General features: G+C 42.9%; 1 protein-coding gene across 1 annotated transcript in view; it reads right to left on the bottom strand.

Moving 5' to 3' along the window:
• Positions 1-16871: 16871 nt before the first annotated feature.
• Positions 16872-17837, bottom strand: part of ENPEP (glutamyl aminopeptidase) — a 35438-nt gene continuing 34472 nt past the window's right edge. Inside the window, exon 20 of the mRNA XM_059844270.1 lies at positions 16872-17775. Coding sequence (XP_059700253.1) covers positions 17626-17775 — 150 coding nt within the window. The 3' untranslated portion in view covers positions 16872-17625. The remainder of the gene's footprint in view (positions 17776-17837) is intronic.

Below are 17837 nucleotides of genomic sequence, written 5' to 3'. Positions count from 1 at the left end.
GTGCGCAATCAGCGCAGATAATGAAGGCAACAATAGGGAGCTTGGTTAAAGGAGATTTTCCATCATCATGGTGAAGAGCATGCTGGGGGGAGAGTGGGCCCCGTTTCCTGTGTCACCACTGCCACAGCCACGCAAAGCCAGGCTGCTGTTTCCACCCAGGAAGGGCTCAGGGATAAGGTGGTAGCAGCTGTGGCTAGAGAGGAAGAGGAACTGTCACTATCAGTTGGTCTGGGAATGACATAATTCCATCCCCAGGATTTTGCATGCAGGAACCCAGTTCAGCCTACCCCAGTCTCTCTTTCCTCTGTGTGGCAAACTGGGCAGCCTCCATCTTTCTCTTCTTATCACAAGAGAAGAAAGGATTTTTTTACACAGGTGAGAAGACTCAAGCTGAATGTTTACTCATGGGTGGGAAGAGGTGGTGGGGGGGTGCAAAGAGCAGTACTGATGTGCAGCCTTCAGCTTGAGGACAGTGCCTACATGTTTTAGGACTGAGCAGCTCTTTAGACTCACACCATGCACATACGTGTCCCAGCAATGTCCCCAGCCCAGGTCACATCAGGACCTTGGTGTGCAATACTTCCCATGCCTGGCATGGAGCTATATTAGACCCTGGAATGGAGACCTGAGGGTGCACAGTGGCTCTGCCAGGAGACAGCACTGTCTGTTAGAAGCTTATATCTCTATACACAAGCAGCGTTACAGCTGTGCATGGAGATTACAACTCATTGTTATGATGGCTAGAGAAGGGAGGGTTGGAGAGCTGGAGTTTGAAGATGTTTGCAATCAGTGCCCCTCAGATACTCATACAGAAGAGGAGGCTATCAAAAGTGTTGGTTCTAAGGTAACACCAAACTACACAATTTTCTCAAATATTTTTCTTCAAACCCTATTTTGTCCAATGAAAATAATTGCTAGACATGCTACACGTGAATAATGCCAGTGGAATTTGTACCATGTAATGGTGAGTACCTGAAGAACACAATGTAACCTCTCTGGGGAAAATTCTTGACTTTACCCTCTCTGTGCTTACTTCATCATGATAAAACCAAAGACAATACTCTTCCTCTTTGTCTTGCCTGGGAAAATTTTATTTGCCCTCTAAGCTCAGGAAAGTAGAGAAAAGAACAAAACAAAAAGAAGAAAAATCAAAATAAGCAAGCAGAATTCTATTGGTTTTTCCTTAAAAAACTTTGAGCATTTTAAAACCCCAACATTTTTCACAAAAAAAAAAAAAAAAAAAAAAAAAAAACACAACAAAACCCTCACATCTGTTACTTATAAAATTCCATTTTAATGTGCTCTTTTTTTTTTTTTTTTTTTTAAACTGGCTCCCAGTCAGATGACAAAAAAGCAAATTAGACACAAGAATTATATGTTGTACCAGTAAGTGCTAGAGTCCCTGAAAGAATATAGCAGCGATTACCTTTTTTCTGAAGATTTGGCAAGGGAGGTATGATTGGAAGAGGGATAGAAGGAGCAGAGGTAGCTTGAGAACAAAGAGAAGGGTGATTAATAGAATACAACTCTCTTTATCTTCCCTGCTTCAAGATACCAAAAATATTCAGGTGAGTAACGAAAAAGGCAAGTACGCATTACATCCCCTATGAGAGCCTCAGTCAAATGAAACAAACTTCCAGATAAATCCATTTTCTTCTTCAGATTAATATATTCAAAAAGGCACAAGCTTGTCAGCTTGGGCACTAGACTTATTTTTAAACATTTATCTAGTCAGCATGCCAAGCTCCTTGATATGCTCACAAGCAAAATTCTCAAGCACAGTGCTTTACAGCTGCAGAATGGCACTGTTGCCTTCCTTGGGAAGTGCATTATTTCGGCTGTGTCTGCACACAGGAGCTGTGTCTCTTCCTCCACTCGGGCATTAGAGCACAAACACAGCCATTCCCCTCTGCCCCATATTGTGACTGCCATTCTACCAACATAAAGGCCCCATACTGATGTTGTTATTCTTCACCAGGAAAAGGAATGAATTGCAAGCACCTTCCTGCCACTGTAAGTGCATTGATACCAAGAGCTGTAGATGAAGTTAAAAGACCCCCCTTGTGCTTCCCCCTCTCCAGGTCTCTCACACAACTGACACAGCTACATTTGTACAAAATCTAGCTATAGAGCAGGCTTTCATGGACCAGGAGTCTTTACTCTTTTTTAATCCACTTAGACTAACAGCAGTGTACTGCTAATTCACATGGCGAAGGGCAAAGGGCTTTTTACAAAGTACAACTTTTCCTCGTAGCAAAAATAGATGAACCCACTTTCCTCCAAAGAATTGATTACTGGATGCCTTTGTGGATTTTGTAAAGCAATCTGCTCATGTGAACTAGGTGCAGTTTGGTGGATGCAGAGGCTTAACCCCCCCTTCCTCCAACCAAATGTGGGAAATGAAGAAATTTATGCTTAAGAAATTTATGAGAATTGCAAAAAAAATGCAATATCTCTATTTATTTTTTTACACATAACATGTTTGGCTTTCCATGTAATACCAAACATTTAAGAATAATAGCAATACAGAGTCCTCTGATGTTTTCCTAAAATGCCTGTAATGCTAAGAATCTCAGTCTCCATTAATTTGGCAACAGATATTAATAGGAAACAAAATCATAAATTTGTTAAAAGCTAACTTCATCCTGTTAACCCTGCTGCTAGTCCAAAGGAGCCTTGGTCCATAAAGAAGTTTCTTATGATATGGACAACTAAATATCATGGATTTATTAAATATTAAAGGATTATGTACACTTTAGTGCACTTTACATACATACTTGTTTAGATTGGGTTTTAAGCCACTCAGGATTTTCAATAGAAATCAAGCATTCCAGAATCCAGGCTACTGCTGCTGCCTCAGTTGAGATAAGCTGCTAAAGGAATTTTTAGATATTACATGGTCTCCAATGTGCTACTTACCATTCAATTACATCAGTACTGTCTGATCCAATGCAATAAAGATAGGTGCTGTGGTAATTCTAAGAAAAAAGAAATACATGCAGATATATATATATGTATGTATGTATACACACATTAGCAGGCAACACCAGACCAGAAATGATTGTAAACTGGAAGGCAGGCTTGTGAAGGCAATTTGTACCCATGTTTGTTCAATAATTTAAAATCTCCTTTAAGTAGTCAGAATTTTCTTTCTGGAAATTTTCTTGGAGCAATGGGAGATCCCTCAGCAATTAAATGAATATGCAAATATTTTGAAATTTCTAACACTAGTTATACCCATAAAAGCTCAGTGATATTCACATAGTTAAGGTTAGATTTGTGCTTCAGTGCTTTGCTGAAAGAACCAAACAGATTTTTGCCTGCTCTCTTAGAAAAGAAGTTACATCAATGTTAACAAAAACACTTTCTGTATGAGCTGGTTATTAGTCACGTTCTGTCGGCATGTCAGATTTTGCCTCCTCCTTGCCTGACAGAACATCTACTAAATCTCTATTCACCTGTAGACTAAAGGAAGTAGAATAAACCAGGAGTGGATGGTTTTATATAAAGCATTACCAGAAAAATTCAGTCTGCAACAAGTAAACCCCAGCCTTGTGGATTAGTAGAGATTAAAACTATAGAAAATTATTTTCTTCCACTATTCAATCACTTTTGAAGGTAGCCTTACATCTGCACTCACTTGCACTTACCATTCTTTAAAAATTTTCCACTGAAAATTGAGATTTGATTTTCTCAATAGTAAAATGCCAGCAGCAGCTAAAGCAAGGTTTTTCTTGCAGGTCGTGACAGAGATGAAAATTGCACAGCCCTCCTTTTCCTGTTCCCTTTTTTGGGGTCAGTTTCTTACGCTGTGATAAATGGCACCTGGATCCAGGCGGATCCTGCTGTATGTCCAGCAGGGCTTCCTTAAGCATACCATTGTGCTCCCTGTACCAGCACGTGGCCGGAGCCTGGGGGAGCATGGAGCGCATACCTCCATCCAGCCTCCCGAAAGGCAGCGAGGGTATGGGTGTAAGCCATTCTTTGTGTGTGTGTGTCAGATCTGGAAAATAACAACTGATTTTTGTTTCAATAAGGCACAGAGCCAACAGCATCTCCAGTTAGTTAACTTTGATGCTTGTCATTTCTGCTCATAACAATAATTTCGGTCTAATACATCTGGGAGGTGGCAGTGATGTTATTTCACTTACTAACGCACAACTTTTCAGCTCTCATCCTGAAAATCGTATCACATTGTGGGTGCTCCACAGAAGGAAGGCTCCTCTTTAGTGGACCAGATGGCAAGTTTAGGGCTTTTTAAAATCAAAAACCCACCAGAGCAAACAGACTCGGTGATGTTGCATACAGAGACTGCTGAGCACATGAAACAAAGACCCAGCTTCTGCTCACACAGATGCACAAGCTGATCATTTGGGCTTTGTGAGGAGGGATTAAATCCCGGTGGCTGTGCCTTGCCTGTGGGACAGTGGTGCTCCATGTTACTGCACCTCAGGGAGGTCGCCCTGGCTCCCTGCTAGTTCACAGACCTCTCTTTCCTCCCTCCAGACTGGGCAGGGGGCGAAGCACAGGGATCACATTCCCACATTTCACCCCAACACAGAGTCAAGACGTAGCTGAGCCAGACAGCAGAACCCAGGAGCTAAGCAGTACTCAGGGTCAGACTGCATAAACACAGTCAGTATTAAATCTGTATTATTTGCTTTCACTGCAGCGCCTTGGGTCTCTGAGAACCTTACTGTGCCAGGCACTGTATGAGTCCAGAACAAACTTACCCCAATATAGAATTTGAATAAGGACAGTATTGAACCGTGACAGATTTAGAACACAGCCTTTAAAGATATCATTTAAAATGCTTTAAATCTCTGGTTTTTTGGAACAACACCATCCCCCACCCCTTTAGAGAGGAGATCTTGTCAGGCACTAAATAAATGTTTACAGAAAGGTGTTTATGACTCTACATTAAATAATAGTTTTAGATGGAAATGTTGACAGAGTCTGAGTGCTAGCAATGCTTCTCAGAATCTAGATGCATCTGGGAATTTATTTCCTTTTACAGCCTATGATAAAAAAAGGGAATAGCTTATCCATGTTTTAAAATCTCACATCCAGGGCCAACCAAAATGATCTGTAATTCCTGAAAACAGGAATTTCTACTGGAAACAGGAACAGAACCTCTACTGTAGATTTTTCAGCAGGAAAAACATTACAAAAATCATCTCCATATGTCGCACAAAATCCTTTTTCTGTTTACAACTCATTGTTTCAGAAGCTGGGATTTTTAACTATCATTCTCTTTTCATTTCTCTATTCCCCTTGTTTATCTTTGTATCTTAAAATGTGTATTTGCTTGAGAAAAGTCTTCTTAATTTTGACCCACTGGTGGCCCAGCTAAGCGCTGAGCTAATATTGACTAATATTTCAAAATAAATTGCTCCCTCTAGTGAGATCACGGCAGTACTGATGTCTAGCAGATGTGCCTGAAAACTGCTTGAACGTGTTTCTCTGTACCACTCGATTAAGCAGCTGGGTCATCATGGACTTGATTCTGTGCTTCTTATACAAAACTCCAGATGATCCCAAGAGGAGACTTGCCTGAGCAAGGAGTGCATGATAAGGCCTTCTGCATTTAAGATAATATTATTTACAAAGGCTTATGCCTCCTATGCCATTAAAATCTTCCCTTAAACAACACACCAATTAACTAGCAGACCTTTTGAGGAGCACACTAGCTTGCTGAATGCTAAAGCTTTTGCTATGAATAAGTTTCATACAAATAATACTGTTATCACCATCTCCTTCATTTCTTTCAGCTCCAAGTTGCTTGGAAAAAACCCAAACAAACATCCAATTTAAGGTAGACCTTGCTTCAAACATGATCTGGATGCTTCAGTTTGTTGCCCTGCATCCAGCAGCTTTTAATGTAAAAAAGAAACATTAATGTGGCATATTTGGTGGCATCTTCAAAAGTCTTCTGAGGAAAAAAAAAAAAAAAGAAATTTAAAGGAAAGAGCATTAGCATTCTTTTTATCCCCTTCTGGCCAGTTGGCATGATAGTATCAGAAATAAAGTATTTCATAAAGAAAAAGTTGCCCTTTCTTGCTTTGATAAATACTCAGGAAATGTTTGGGAATAAATCCCAGAGAGGCCAAGGCCAGGGTGCTGGTTTGGGTGCTGGGATGCTTCTCTGCTAATTTGTGGGAGACATTCATTAGCAGCATCACCCCGAAGCCGGCTGTGCAGTGGCCACGAGTGCTGCAGACAGCAGCTACCTTCCTGAGCATCTGTGCCGCACGGCCTGGGGAGGCGTGTGGCACCTGAGGAGGGCTTGCCGAGGCGGTGTCCCCTCCCAGCAGACGTGGACAGCAGCTTCGCCGAGCAAACCCATGCTCGCAGGGAAGTAAAACCAGAAACTGGTGTCTTGTTCGGAGCCATCCGGCTCGCTGCTCCCTTCGGCCTGCTGCCCGGATGGGGCCCGCTGTGGCAGAGGCCTGGAGCCCGCTGCCGGGGCAGCCCTGCGGGCTCTGGGCAGAGGGTGCCCACCAGCACGGCACCAGAGAGAGAGAGCAGCAGCGCTGTGAAGCCTTGCTGGCTGCTGCAGGCTGATTTCATTAGCGGCACAGCCTGATTTCATTAGTGGGGTGATTGGATTAGTGTACGATGAGCGGCTGTAGGAGAGCAGCCGGCCACCCACCCCTGCCCTCCCGGGAGCACCGGCAGTGTGGGGGCTCGACCTGCCCGAGGTTTGGTGCTGCCCAGCCTGGTGCAGGGCAATGTGTGCTGCAGATCATGCAGGACGCTGGCAGGGTCTTTCTTTCTCCCTGCAGTGGCCCTGCCTGCTATGTGGAGACACAAACTCTTAGCAGGCTCCTGGACTCCTAAGGGAGATCTGTCTCCCTCACGATGATGACCTTAGGGAGAGCCAGGGATGGGGAGATGAAGCCAGAGCCACTCCAGGTGCTGGAAGGGTGCAGCTGCCAGGAATGCCAGGCCACAGAACCCCACTCCGCAGTGGCCCAGTGACAGGGCCTCTCCTGCACTCTCCAGGAGAGACTTTATACTTCAAAACAGTGAACCAGCAGCTCAGTTAGAGTCTGGAAGAGGCCTCAGCTCCCTCAGACTGCGTAAGAGAAAGGCCACCGTGCTGCGGGAGGTGGGTGTGAGGGGAGGCAGCAGACATGCCTGAATACCGGGACCTGATGTTCAAACCTCGTGCCTGCCAGGGTGAGCACTGTCTCACCACTGGGTGCAAGGTTTTGTTCTCTATAGCCCATGGGAGGGTAGCCATGAGAAGGAGCTCATCCCTCTGGCAGCTTCTCCTTCCAGCCTGCCTGGCTGGCTGAGGGAGAGGGGCTGCACTGCTTGTGCCAGGTGCTGCCCTGTGGTGCTGAGAGGACAGGTGCCTGATGCCTTGCTGCTGTCCTGGCTGGAACAGCAGTCCTGAACTCTCTCTGGCTCTCCAGCCTCCCTTTGTAATGATGCAAAAGTGTTGCTGAATTGCTGAGGCTACAGATGCTATCATGACTATGAACCTGGGTTCATTTTCTATAAGCAAAGCTTAACTGACTGTAGCAATTCTCCAGAGTTCTGGGCAGAGCCATGTCTGCAGGAGAGCAGCTGCCACAGGCAGTGGTAGATGAGTCCTGCTTCTGTAAATGAAGAAATGACTTAAAGACAGGTGTTCAGGCTTCTTAAACAAATATTTCCTAACTTCTTTTCAGTGAGGAATAAAAGAACATATGACTCCCCAAAGCAATGGATTTAAAAAACAAACATAAGCCTGTTTTGGAAATGCTAAGGGCATTGTTGTGGGCTACTGGCAGAACTGTGAGGGGACACTGCCTGGATTTGCCATTTCCAGCCACACCTCAGGCAGCCAGAGCTTGTTTGGGTCCTGCCATGACCCCTCAGCATTTCACTGAGCATGGGCACCCCACACAATCACAGGTGCTTGTTTCCACAGTCCCTCAAAGCACAAGTGTGTGTGCATGGATGTGGTGTAAGTCCAAAAAGAAAGACAAGTTTGAAGATGAAATATCTTCTTAATGTCTCAGCTGTCATCAGTAAAAAAAAGATAAAAAAAACCTAGCTCAAAATGATGTTAGGGAGTTTATGGGCATTTATGATTGTTGCAAATTACACATGCCTATAAACATGGTTTTGCTAAGAAGCTTTTTTTTAGTTGTAAACAACTGCTTGAGGTAAAATAGCCATCATGCCAGAATCCAGCACACTTTCTGTATACAAATGTGTATGCAAGCTCATTGTGACTGTCTTGTGTTCTGAGTGTTTGCCCTTTTGATTCATCGTGGCAGTGCCCACTGCTTTTTGAAACATATCTTGCATTTTCACTAATTTCTAATGAGGAGTGGCATTCCTCAGAGGTTGGTATTGGGACCAGCACTGTTTAATGTCTTCATCAGCAACATGGACAGCGGGATTGAGTGCACTCTCAGGCAGTTTGCCAGTAACACTAAGCTAGGTGGTGTGCTCAACACACTGGAGGGAAGGGATGCCATGCAGGGGGACCTTGAAAGGCTTGAGAGGTGGTCTTGGGGGAACATCATGAAGTTCAGCAAGGACAAGTGCCAAGGTCCTGCACCTTGATCATGGCAATCCCAAGCACAAACACACGCTGAACAGAGAATGGATTGAGAGTGGCCCTGAGGAGAAGGACTTGGGGATGTTTGTGGATGAGAAGCTAAACATGACCAAGGGATGTGTGTTTGCAGCCCAGAAAGCCAAACTGTGTTCTGCAGCCAAAGCAGTGTGGCCAGCAGGGTGAAGGAGGGGATTCTCCCCTTCTACTCTGCCCTCAGGAGACCCCACCAGGAACACTGTGCTCATCTCTGGGCCCCCCGTATAAGAAGGGTATGGACCTGTGGGACCAAAACTGGTGTAGGGTCACAAAGAAGTCAGGGGATGGGAGTGCCTCTCCTGTAAAGACCGATTGAAAGAGTTGGGGTTGCTCAGCCTGGAGAAGACAAGGCTCTGGGGAGAGACCTTACAGCAGCTTTCCAGTAGGGAGACTCTTGGGGGAGCCTAGAAGAGAGGTGGAGAGAAACATTATACAAGGGCATGTAGGAATAGGACAAGGGGGGGATGGCTTTAAGCAGAAGGAAGGGTAGGTTTAAATTGGATTTTAGGAAGAAATTATTTATTGCAAGGGTGGTGAGGCACTGGCACAGGCTGCCCAGAGAAGCTGTGAGTGCCTCATCCCTGCAGTGTTCAAAGACCTTTGAGCAACCTGGTCTAGTGGAAGGTCTCTGCCTGCAGCAAGGGGGTTGAACTAGATGATCTTTAGGCCCCTTCCAACCCAGTCACTGTTATGATTAAAATGTGACATAGAATTAAATAAAAATTTAAAAGAGACACATAAGCTTATTTATATGGGTTGGTTGTTTTTTTTTTTTATACCTATAAATTTTAACCTTTATAATTACCGTTTACTCTAGGTTAAGTAGTTTGTGTGCCTAGTGAGTGGTCTCTAAGACCAGGTTGGGGCTGTTTTGTTTATTCTTTGAAGATGTATTATAAATAGTTAAGGAGGTATTTGTATTTCTGTGCGCTGTGTCAAAGCCAGTATAATTAAATGTAATGGCTATCAACTGCCACTAGAGGCTGCTCTTAATACACTGTGAAGAAATAAAAATACGGAAAAATTCACTGCACGTCATCTTTCTACCATAAAATAGGTTTTTTTCTTTCTTTAACAAGAGGAAAAGAAGTTAATCACCATGTTGCATCTTCATGATTATCCTATTTATTTCCATTGCTAAAGATTTGTTTAACCATAAAATCACTCTAGCTATTACAATCCTATGCAAGAACCATATTTCCCAGACCACCAATTCTCATTGTTTTTCTAGTGAACACAGCAAATAGATCAAATTTTTTTGTATTGCATTTTAAGAAATTTTGAGCAATAACTCCTAAAATTATAGTCAGAAATTTATGTTTTGCTTTAACATATGTTTTTTGGGATAATATAATTCCCATAGTAAAAACTTAATGATACTTTACTAATATGTTTTCTGATGCTTGTTTTTTTTCCTGTCCCTAATCTTCCCTATCTGATTTGTCTTGGACATACTGCATTAATCTCCTATGCAAGGAGTCCTGATTAAAGAATAAAAATACCTTCAATATTTTGCAAAGAGCTCTTAAATATTTTCTGCAGAACTGTTAGCCCCTAAGCCAAGAGTGCTTAAATAAACAAAACACAAGTTGTGTGTGTGTCACTAGGACGTGGGTGTCAATTTGCTTAAGTAACTCAGCTGCCTCTCTGTTTCCCTGTCCTGTACACTGTTTCTATGTTCACCTCAGCAGCCCAGCAGGCACCCCAAAAATGTCTTTTTCTTGAGTAAACCCACCCATCCATTGGAGTGGAATGAGCAGTTTTGTTCTCTATTCATTCAAAATGCAAAGATGGCCAAACCTTTCTTTCTCTGCCCAGTTTTCTCCTAGCAGTGCATCTGCAGCCATGAGTAGGGGACACGAGGCGGGGTCTGTCCAGCATGCAGCACAGAAAGTGCCATATTGGTGGGTTAGTGGAGCACCTTGCTTGCATGAATACCATCCTTTGGCCTAGCCCTGACTTTCTGGCTGGGCCATGCTAGTGCCAGCTAAGATGTGCCCTTTGGTGTTGCACCTGATTTTCCCCTCCTGCAGTCTGATTTTAGCCATGGCTGACCTTGCCCTTGGTTGTGATGTTTCGATGTTAATTATGTGTTGGCTCTGCTGCTGGCTGTTCTTTTTTTGTGACTGACTCAATGTTCATTAAAACCAGCCCCAGCTTGCATCAGCCCTTCTCAAATTGCTAAATTGTGTGCTATTGTTTTGCGGCTAAGGTGATACCTGAGGGTGTAGTTTGCTCTGGTTCACCTCCTGGTTTGCACTGGCTGTCTTTCATGCCTGGAGCTTGTCTTTCCTCTGTTGCAGTTGGGCCAGGGAACTGAACAAGCTGTCTGTGAAGCCAACAGTCATGTTAGTTTGGGCATTTAATGGAGGAACACATTTTTGTTTGTCTTTCTTCTGAACTAAGGAGAAGGAGCATGTTTTTATGCAGCTTGAAGCTTTGTTTTCTGCTGAAGAAGTGGAAACCTGAAGTCTTGTCTCATCTGACATAGAAATTTTCTCTTGCACAAGACTGAGCATTTTGGTTTGGAGTCCTTGAGGTGGTAGGGTAAAATAAGGGCTGCATTTGCAAGAGCATTAGAGGAGAGGAATGCCTCTTACATGCAGTGGTTGGAGATCTTGTGTGGGAGGTGGACTTCATGAATTATTGTTTCTGCCGGAGAGAATTTTAAACCCCATGCCTGCCCTTTCAGGGCACACCACTGTACTATGGAACGGTACTCCTCTAAATTTCTAATTGCTTAGGGCCTACTGATACAGATCTGAGCTTATTAGCAGCCTCTGTTGAAGGTATCAATCTTTATTTAAAGTAATGATAAAAATACTCTGCAATAAAATACTAATAAAAATGCCTGTGTTCTCAGGTGCTCATGTGAAGCAGCAAACTAGGCAGTTACTAATTACTTTTGATTCTGACTATTATTTAAGTACCATGGGAAAATTTGAAAGACCAGGCCCAGTAGAGTTGTGTGGAAGAGTTCATGTGCATTTCTTTGGAGGAGGCAGAACTGAGCCTTGATCTGTTTGCTTTCTTTGCAAGTGCTCCAGCCCAAGAAAAAGCAGGGTGATGACTTTTCAGCAGGGTTTATGTAACTTCGGGTCCGTAGTGTTTTCTCCAGCTGAATTTGCTTAAGGAACTTGGGTGGGCCATAATTTCAGTTTGTTCAAAGTGACTATTTGCTAAAATAAATGAATCCAATCAGTTTTTGGCTGCCCACCAGACACCTGGAAAATCTTCCTCTGAGGTTGCCACAGTAACTCCTTTGGCTTTTGAGAACTTGACCTGCAGCTCAACGCCTTTTTTGGCATGAGGTACCTCAACTTTTTCTCTGGCTAATAGCTGTGTTAGCAACCCTCCTAAATGCATCCTGCAGTTTTTTGGTTTCAGGATTCCTCTTTGAGAAAGACATAAAAACCAGCCCTGAGTTGCAGAGCTGGTTCAGATATGAGCTGTGTAGCTCAGGGGTTTGCAGTTCCTGGTTGGAGAGGCTTCCTTGCTGACCTGTGGTGTACACATGCATTTGACAGTAGGCAAAGCAGAATGGGAGCTCTGGAGTGGCAGAACCTCACCACCCACATCTGACCTTTAACTCCTTGGAAGAAATCATATCAGTGACCAGTCCCTCTGTTCACTGCAAACAGTTAAAGAAAATATTGGGAAGGATATTTAGAAGTCAGCTGGCCATCTCATCCATCTCCAAAGGAAAATGAACCTTGATGGTTTAAACTGGGTGAAGATTGTCTGGTGGATATAACATTTATAACTGCAATGTTTATTTCACATTAAATTTTGCTTTTTACTAAAATAATGAGCATGTACCTCCAGCCTTCCTTTTGAAGAAGTAGACTCCAGTCCTCTCTCATGCCTGGATATCTTCCTTTCCCTGGGTAACTGGTTCTTAAGACCATCCATGTGTATTGTTTCAGCATCATTAAACCATCAACAAGCAGATGTCAGCTTGGTAGCAGTCTCTGGATATCAGTTTGTGAAGAATAGAGGGTTGATATGGAAGGGGTTTCTGCAAGTGATGGATTACTGAAACTAGTGAGTGCTACTTACTAATGGTATTTTTTAGATTTTAGGTGTTGTTAAAAGCACAACAGACATTTCTGCAGCAACAGAAGTCATGCCATTTTCTTTCACACTATATTGTGGTCATATTTTTCAGAATTTGCTCTTTCCTCATGACTCTTTGGAATGTACACTGAGAAGCCAGAAACTCTCAGACTTACCTGAACTATATACATTTCAGATGCTTTATAAATATATCTGTAGCTTTTTTCTTTTTTTTCCAAAACACATCTTGGAAAAATTCATCTATCTGGGCAGCATTGTGAACCACTGTAGTCCCTGTGAGCTAGAGAATATGAGAATATTTCCTTAGTGTCATGTACCTATATCTTTCTGTGCCAGTTTTCCACATATAGGCATACATTCAACTGCCATAGGTGTGGATGTGAAGTTAAAATGCCTCCAGGACAACTGACTTCTAATGCAATACTGGATTCTGTGTAAACACTTGGGAAAAAAAATTCAACCTCGTTTGACTAATTTTTGTAACTGGATATGTATAACACAAGAGAAAGCTTTAATCTGGCAGTATGGTATTGTTGTTGTTGGCAACATGATAAGTTCCTGTCCTTCAGACCCAGTACAGGCTAGCTTTTTCCCTCTCACCTTGAGTCCCAAAAGCTGCTGGAAGATGCCATCACACAAAATGCCGAGAAATGGTACTGGTTACTGTGGGAAGATTGGACAGATACTTCCCAGTCACGTTCTATTTCAACAGACATACTGTATGTTTAAGGTGGGAGGTCTTTTTTTTATGTCTGCATCTCATAGTGATCTTAACTGCTGGTTTAGAAACTGGCTGAGTCGGGGAGTTGTGGACGCCGCGGTGTTCCCATTGGTGCTATTCATTTTTTTGCTCTGTGCAGTAATACAATGTCTTCAGTTGTTTCTTTACCTGAATTATCAAGATAAAGCATTTTCGTGCTCCTATCAGGCTTACAGCCTCCTGGGGCCCATGGGCTCAGGCTTTATAGGACGCACAGCTGTAGCTGATATGAGACAGATTTCAGAGCTGGTGTAAGGCAACACTGCAGAAGTGGTAAGTGGCCCCTCTTTAACTCCACCACATTGCACTTCGATTACTCAAGACGTTTCTCTGCCTCACTGCCTGCAATAGCTTTTGGTGTGGTACAATAGGAACAGCAGAGTCTCAAAAAGCTGTGTGGATCTAAGGGGCCAGCTGGTTCTGCACTCCCTCACTCGGCTTTATCAGTAGAAATTCCTTCCTTGCTGATCGAATGACCGAGGGAAAATTATCTCTTTTTAAAACAGTTCACATTTCTTTGGATTCAGTTTCAAATTGGCATTCTTAAGCTTATCACAGACCATTTATAAATGCACCAGTTCCTGACTGAAAGATTTAGCAGGTACCAGATTTGTTATCCATCTCGGACAAACAGTCGGAAAGAGGCCCATGCCATACAGTACATTCTCCATGAGCCATTTAAAGGTAGCAAGAGTGCTGCATAATCTAGAAAACATTATTTAAAATTGACAGAACCTTTACCTTATCATAAAAACAGCTGCCTTCTGGGGCTTTTGGACTTTCTTCCATGTTCCTTGACCCACTTAAGATCAGTGTAGAAATCCAGCTAACCTTTCTGTAACATCAAAAGTATCCAAGCACTAGTTAAAACTCTCTCTGATCCAGTGTGGCTCAGGCACAAAAGCTACTATTGGTCGCAGCTTCCTGAACAGAATGAGAATCAAATGACAGGTGGCAATTGCTTGGTTCACATTTTAAATCTCCTTCTCTCCCCATTCACCCAGGACCATGAGCTCAGTAGTTGTTCAGGCTTATCCTTGGCTTCTCTTTCTCTCTGTGCTTCAGTGATATGTTTCCATTCTCTCTCTCTGACCTTTTTTATTCTTTCTACTACAGTGATGCACAAGATGCACAATATAAACAATATGTGTCGTCTGAAATAGTGGTGTTGTCTGTGTGGCTTGGATGAAGGCTGCTTTTGCTGTAGCTTTCCAGCATCACAGAGAATCTTCATTACTTCCCATGTTTTCCTTGATGAAAGCCTACTACTGTAACTGACAAAGTTGGCCAGCTTGGTCCCGCTTGGTGGTAGTAGAGGCTACATGTAACAAGGGATAAAAATATCTTAAAGTAACTTCTTAATCTTGTGCCATTCCCATAATAGTCATACTTCTCTTTCTACAGCAGCTTGTGGCAGAAATGTATGAATAATAAAATCAGGGTTTTTTGCCAAAATTTCATTAAAACACCTCTGAAAGGGAAAATGACTGAGCTGTGTGCTTGGATATCTTTATATTGGTTTTACAATGTTCCACATCATGGCCAGCTGAAATTAAAAACCTTCTATCAAAACATACCGTACACAGAAAAATTTGCAGAGATGATTGTACTGTTGATAGTCACAGTGATACAATGCACTGATGGCATTACTGTGTGATGCTACCAAACCTGTTTGTGACCTTGAAACCAACAGAGTTTTTGTTTGGCTTCCACTCCTTCAGTTCATCAAAAGCATAAAATAGTGAAGGTGAGTTGTTGTATGTTCTACTGAGCTGGCAGCTGCCCAAGGACAATCTGCTCCCTGTCCGCTGCTGGTAGTATTGGGTGTGTGCAGCTGCTTCACTTTCACTGTTCTCTGTGTGTGAATCTGAGCAGCAAGAAAAACTGGAAGAAATTGCCTGGCCCTTCGCCACCTCCTCACCTTGAAGAGCAGCTGGTGGAGCAAGTTGTAACCACTGTTAGTCAATATCCTGCCATGTTTTGTTTGCAGGAGGCAAATGACTGACATTTTCCTTTGACAGGTCTTGGGTTTTAACCCCAGCTGGTATCTCAGCCTCACACAGCCACTCGCTCACTCCTTCTTGGTGTGATGGGGGAGAGAATTGAGCATGTTAAAACAAGAAAACTCATGGGTTGAGATGAAAATAGTTTAATAATTAAAAAGCTTATTAAAGCAAAAGCTGTGGATGCAAGTAAAGCAAAGCAAGGAATTCCTTCACCACTTCCCATGAGCTGGCAGGTGTTCAGCTATCTCTATGAAAGCAGAACTCCATCACACATAATGGCTGCTTGGCAGCACAAACGCATCACTCTGAATGTTCATCCCTTCCTTGTCCGTCCCCTCCATCTCTGTATGCTGAGCATGATGCACTATGGTATGGAATATCCTGTGGGTGAGTTGGGATCAGCTGTCTCAGCTGTGTCCCCTCCCACTTCATGCACATTCAGTCTCCTTGTTGGTGGAGTGGTGTGAGAGGCAGAAAAGGCCCTGACACTGTAAGCACTGCTCAGCAGTAATGAAAACATCTCTGTTTTATCAACACTGTTTCCAGTACAAATGAAAAACATAGCCCACATCAACTATTGTGAAGAAAATTAACTCTATCCCAACCAAAACCAGCACAATAGGACAACTGACTTTGTCACCGCATTTGTCTGGGCTTGTCACAGCTATTTGGGTGTCTAGAGAGAGGCACAAAACAGTACCAGCCTTGAGTGAAGTGCAGAAGTGGAGGAAAGTGTTTCCATCTGGGACTATATCAGTTGTTCTGGAGTCCTCTGTACCAAGGCCCAGAGCAAGCACATAGCCTGTACCAAAACTTCTGTGCCTTACAGTCATCTCCTCTTCCCTTTGAATAGCATTGCAGAATGAAGGTAAGCAAAGTGCTTTTCCATGATTCTGTCCTCTGATCCAACTGCAGAGTTTCCTGACAGCTGTGCATGAAATCTCACTGGGCTACCTACTAGGAGGTGCTCTGTGATCCTGCTCCCAGGACATCTGGACAGACATTGGCTCTAGCTGGTTGTGGTCTCTGCTCAGGAGACCAGGGAGAAGGCAAGGAGGTGCTCACATTTGCTGCTTGTACAGTGTCAGGACACAACACATGGAAATCTGGGAACTCCAAAACCCCCCAAGCTTCCAGCCTGGGAGAGACAGAGTAGCCCTGATGCTTTCTCCAGCATCACAAGGGCAGAGGGATTTGGTACTGAGAATTCTTTCTTTGGTGTCTGTAGTCCTGCAATAGACTCAGTTGCAGCAGTGGGACTCATCTGACCCCTCTGGGTGCATTTCCCATTTTTTCTGTGTTTTCTCAGAGGAGTTAATAGATTTCTCCCCCTCAGAAGTCACTGAAGCTATTATGTACAGCACAGCTGAGCTATGTAACAGCTGTTCTTTAACTCATAAAGTTTCATAATTCCATTAGAAAGAGACTGAGATTTCATGTAGATTTTTAAATTTTATTTTTCTATAAGAAAAGAAACAGTAAGTAAAACATATCTTGTTTGCAGTATCGGCTGCCACAAGTTATCTTTTTCTTTTAAAAAAGATTTAGAAATAAGACAAAAGTAACCAAGACAACCCTTACCCTAAGCTACAGAATCCCAACTAATAACATTGAAAAAGAAGTGGATAATATTGATCCCTTGTGTACTAGTAGTTAAACTTCAAAAATCAATTGAGAGGAAAGCTTAATTGGCCTTTCTGTAGTACCAGAAAGCAAACCTAAATCCCAGACGTAGAATTTTTATAGCTATGAATATAGGAGATGATTTTCAGACAATGTCAGAACTACTGTTTAATTCCCTTTCCTTCAGGAGAAAGCTCCTATGAGGTGCACTTGGAAAGGAATCCCTGAGTATACTAGACACACTTCTGTGCAAACCAAGTAGCTTTGTAGAGTGGTGTGCATAAGGAGTGAGACCAGAGTGATCAGCAAGGAAACCAGTTTTGCTATCATTTCTGCTTTGAATGACTTTCAATCTTTGTCCTGTTTGTTCAGGCAAATTCAGCTCTCAACATATGAAGCTATTCTTCCAAGCAACTGCACCAGCATTGCTCTGGCAGTGGTCTCCTGAGTGTTTGTAAAAAAAAATATTAGGTCTTAATCCTCTAAGGTACCTAGGTGAGAAATCCACATTGGTAAACATCTTTGAAGATCTGAGTGCCTGATCTTTTTCACAAAGTAAGACTTTAAAGCCTTACTGTACTTTTCAGCCATGATTGTATTTCCTCCTTATTTTCTTTCAGCCATTCAATGTTGCTCTTCACTTGCTCCAGTGTCTGACTCCTGGGCATTTCTCCAGCCCCAGCATTAGGGTATTTTTCAAAGAAATTTTCCATCTGGAAAAAAGAAAAGAATTGATGTGAAGTAAATGATGCTGCTATTGGGCAAGCGGCTTTTT

The sequence above is a fragment of the Haemorhous mexicanus genome, chromosome 4 (assembly GCF_027477595.1).
Source record: "Haemorhous mexicanus isolate bHaeMex1 chromosome 4, bHaeMex1.pri, whole genome shotgun sequence".
Taxonomy (NCBI): Eukaryota; Metazoa; Chordata; class Aves; order Passeriformes; family Fringillidae; genus Haemorhous; species Haemorhous mexicanus.
This window is presented reverse-complemented; position numbering and strand designations above follow the sequence as displayed.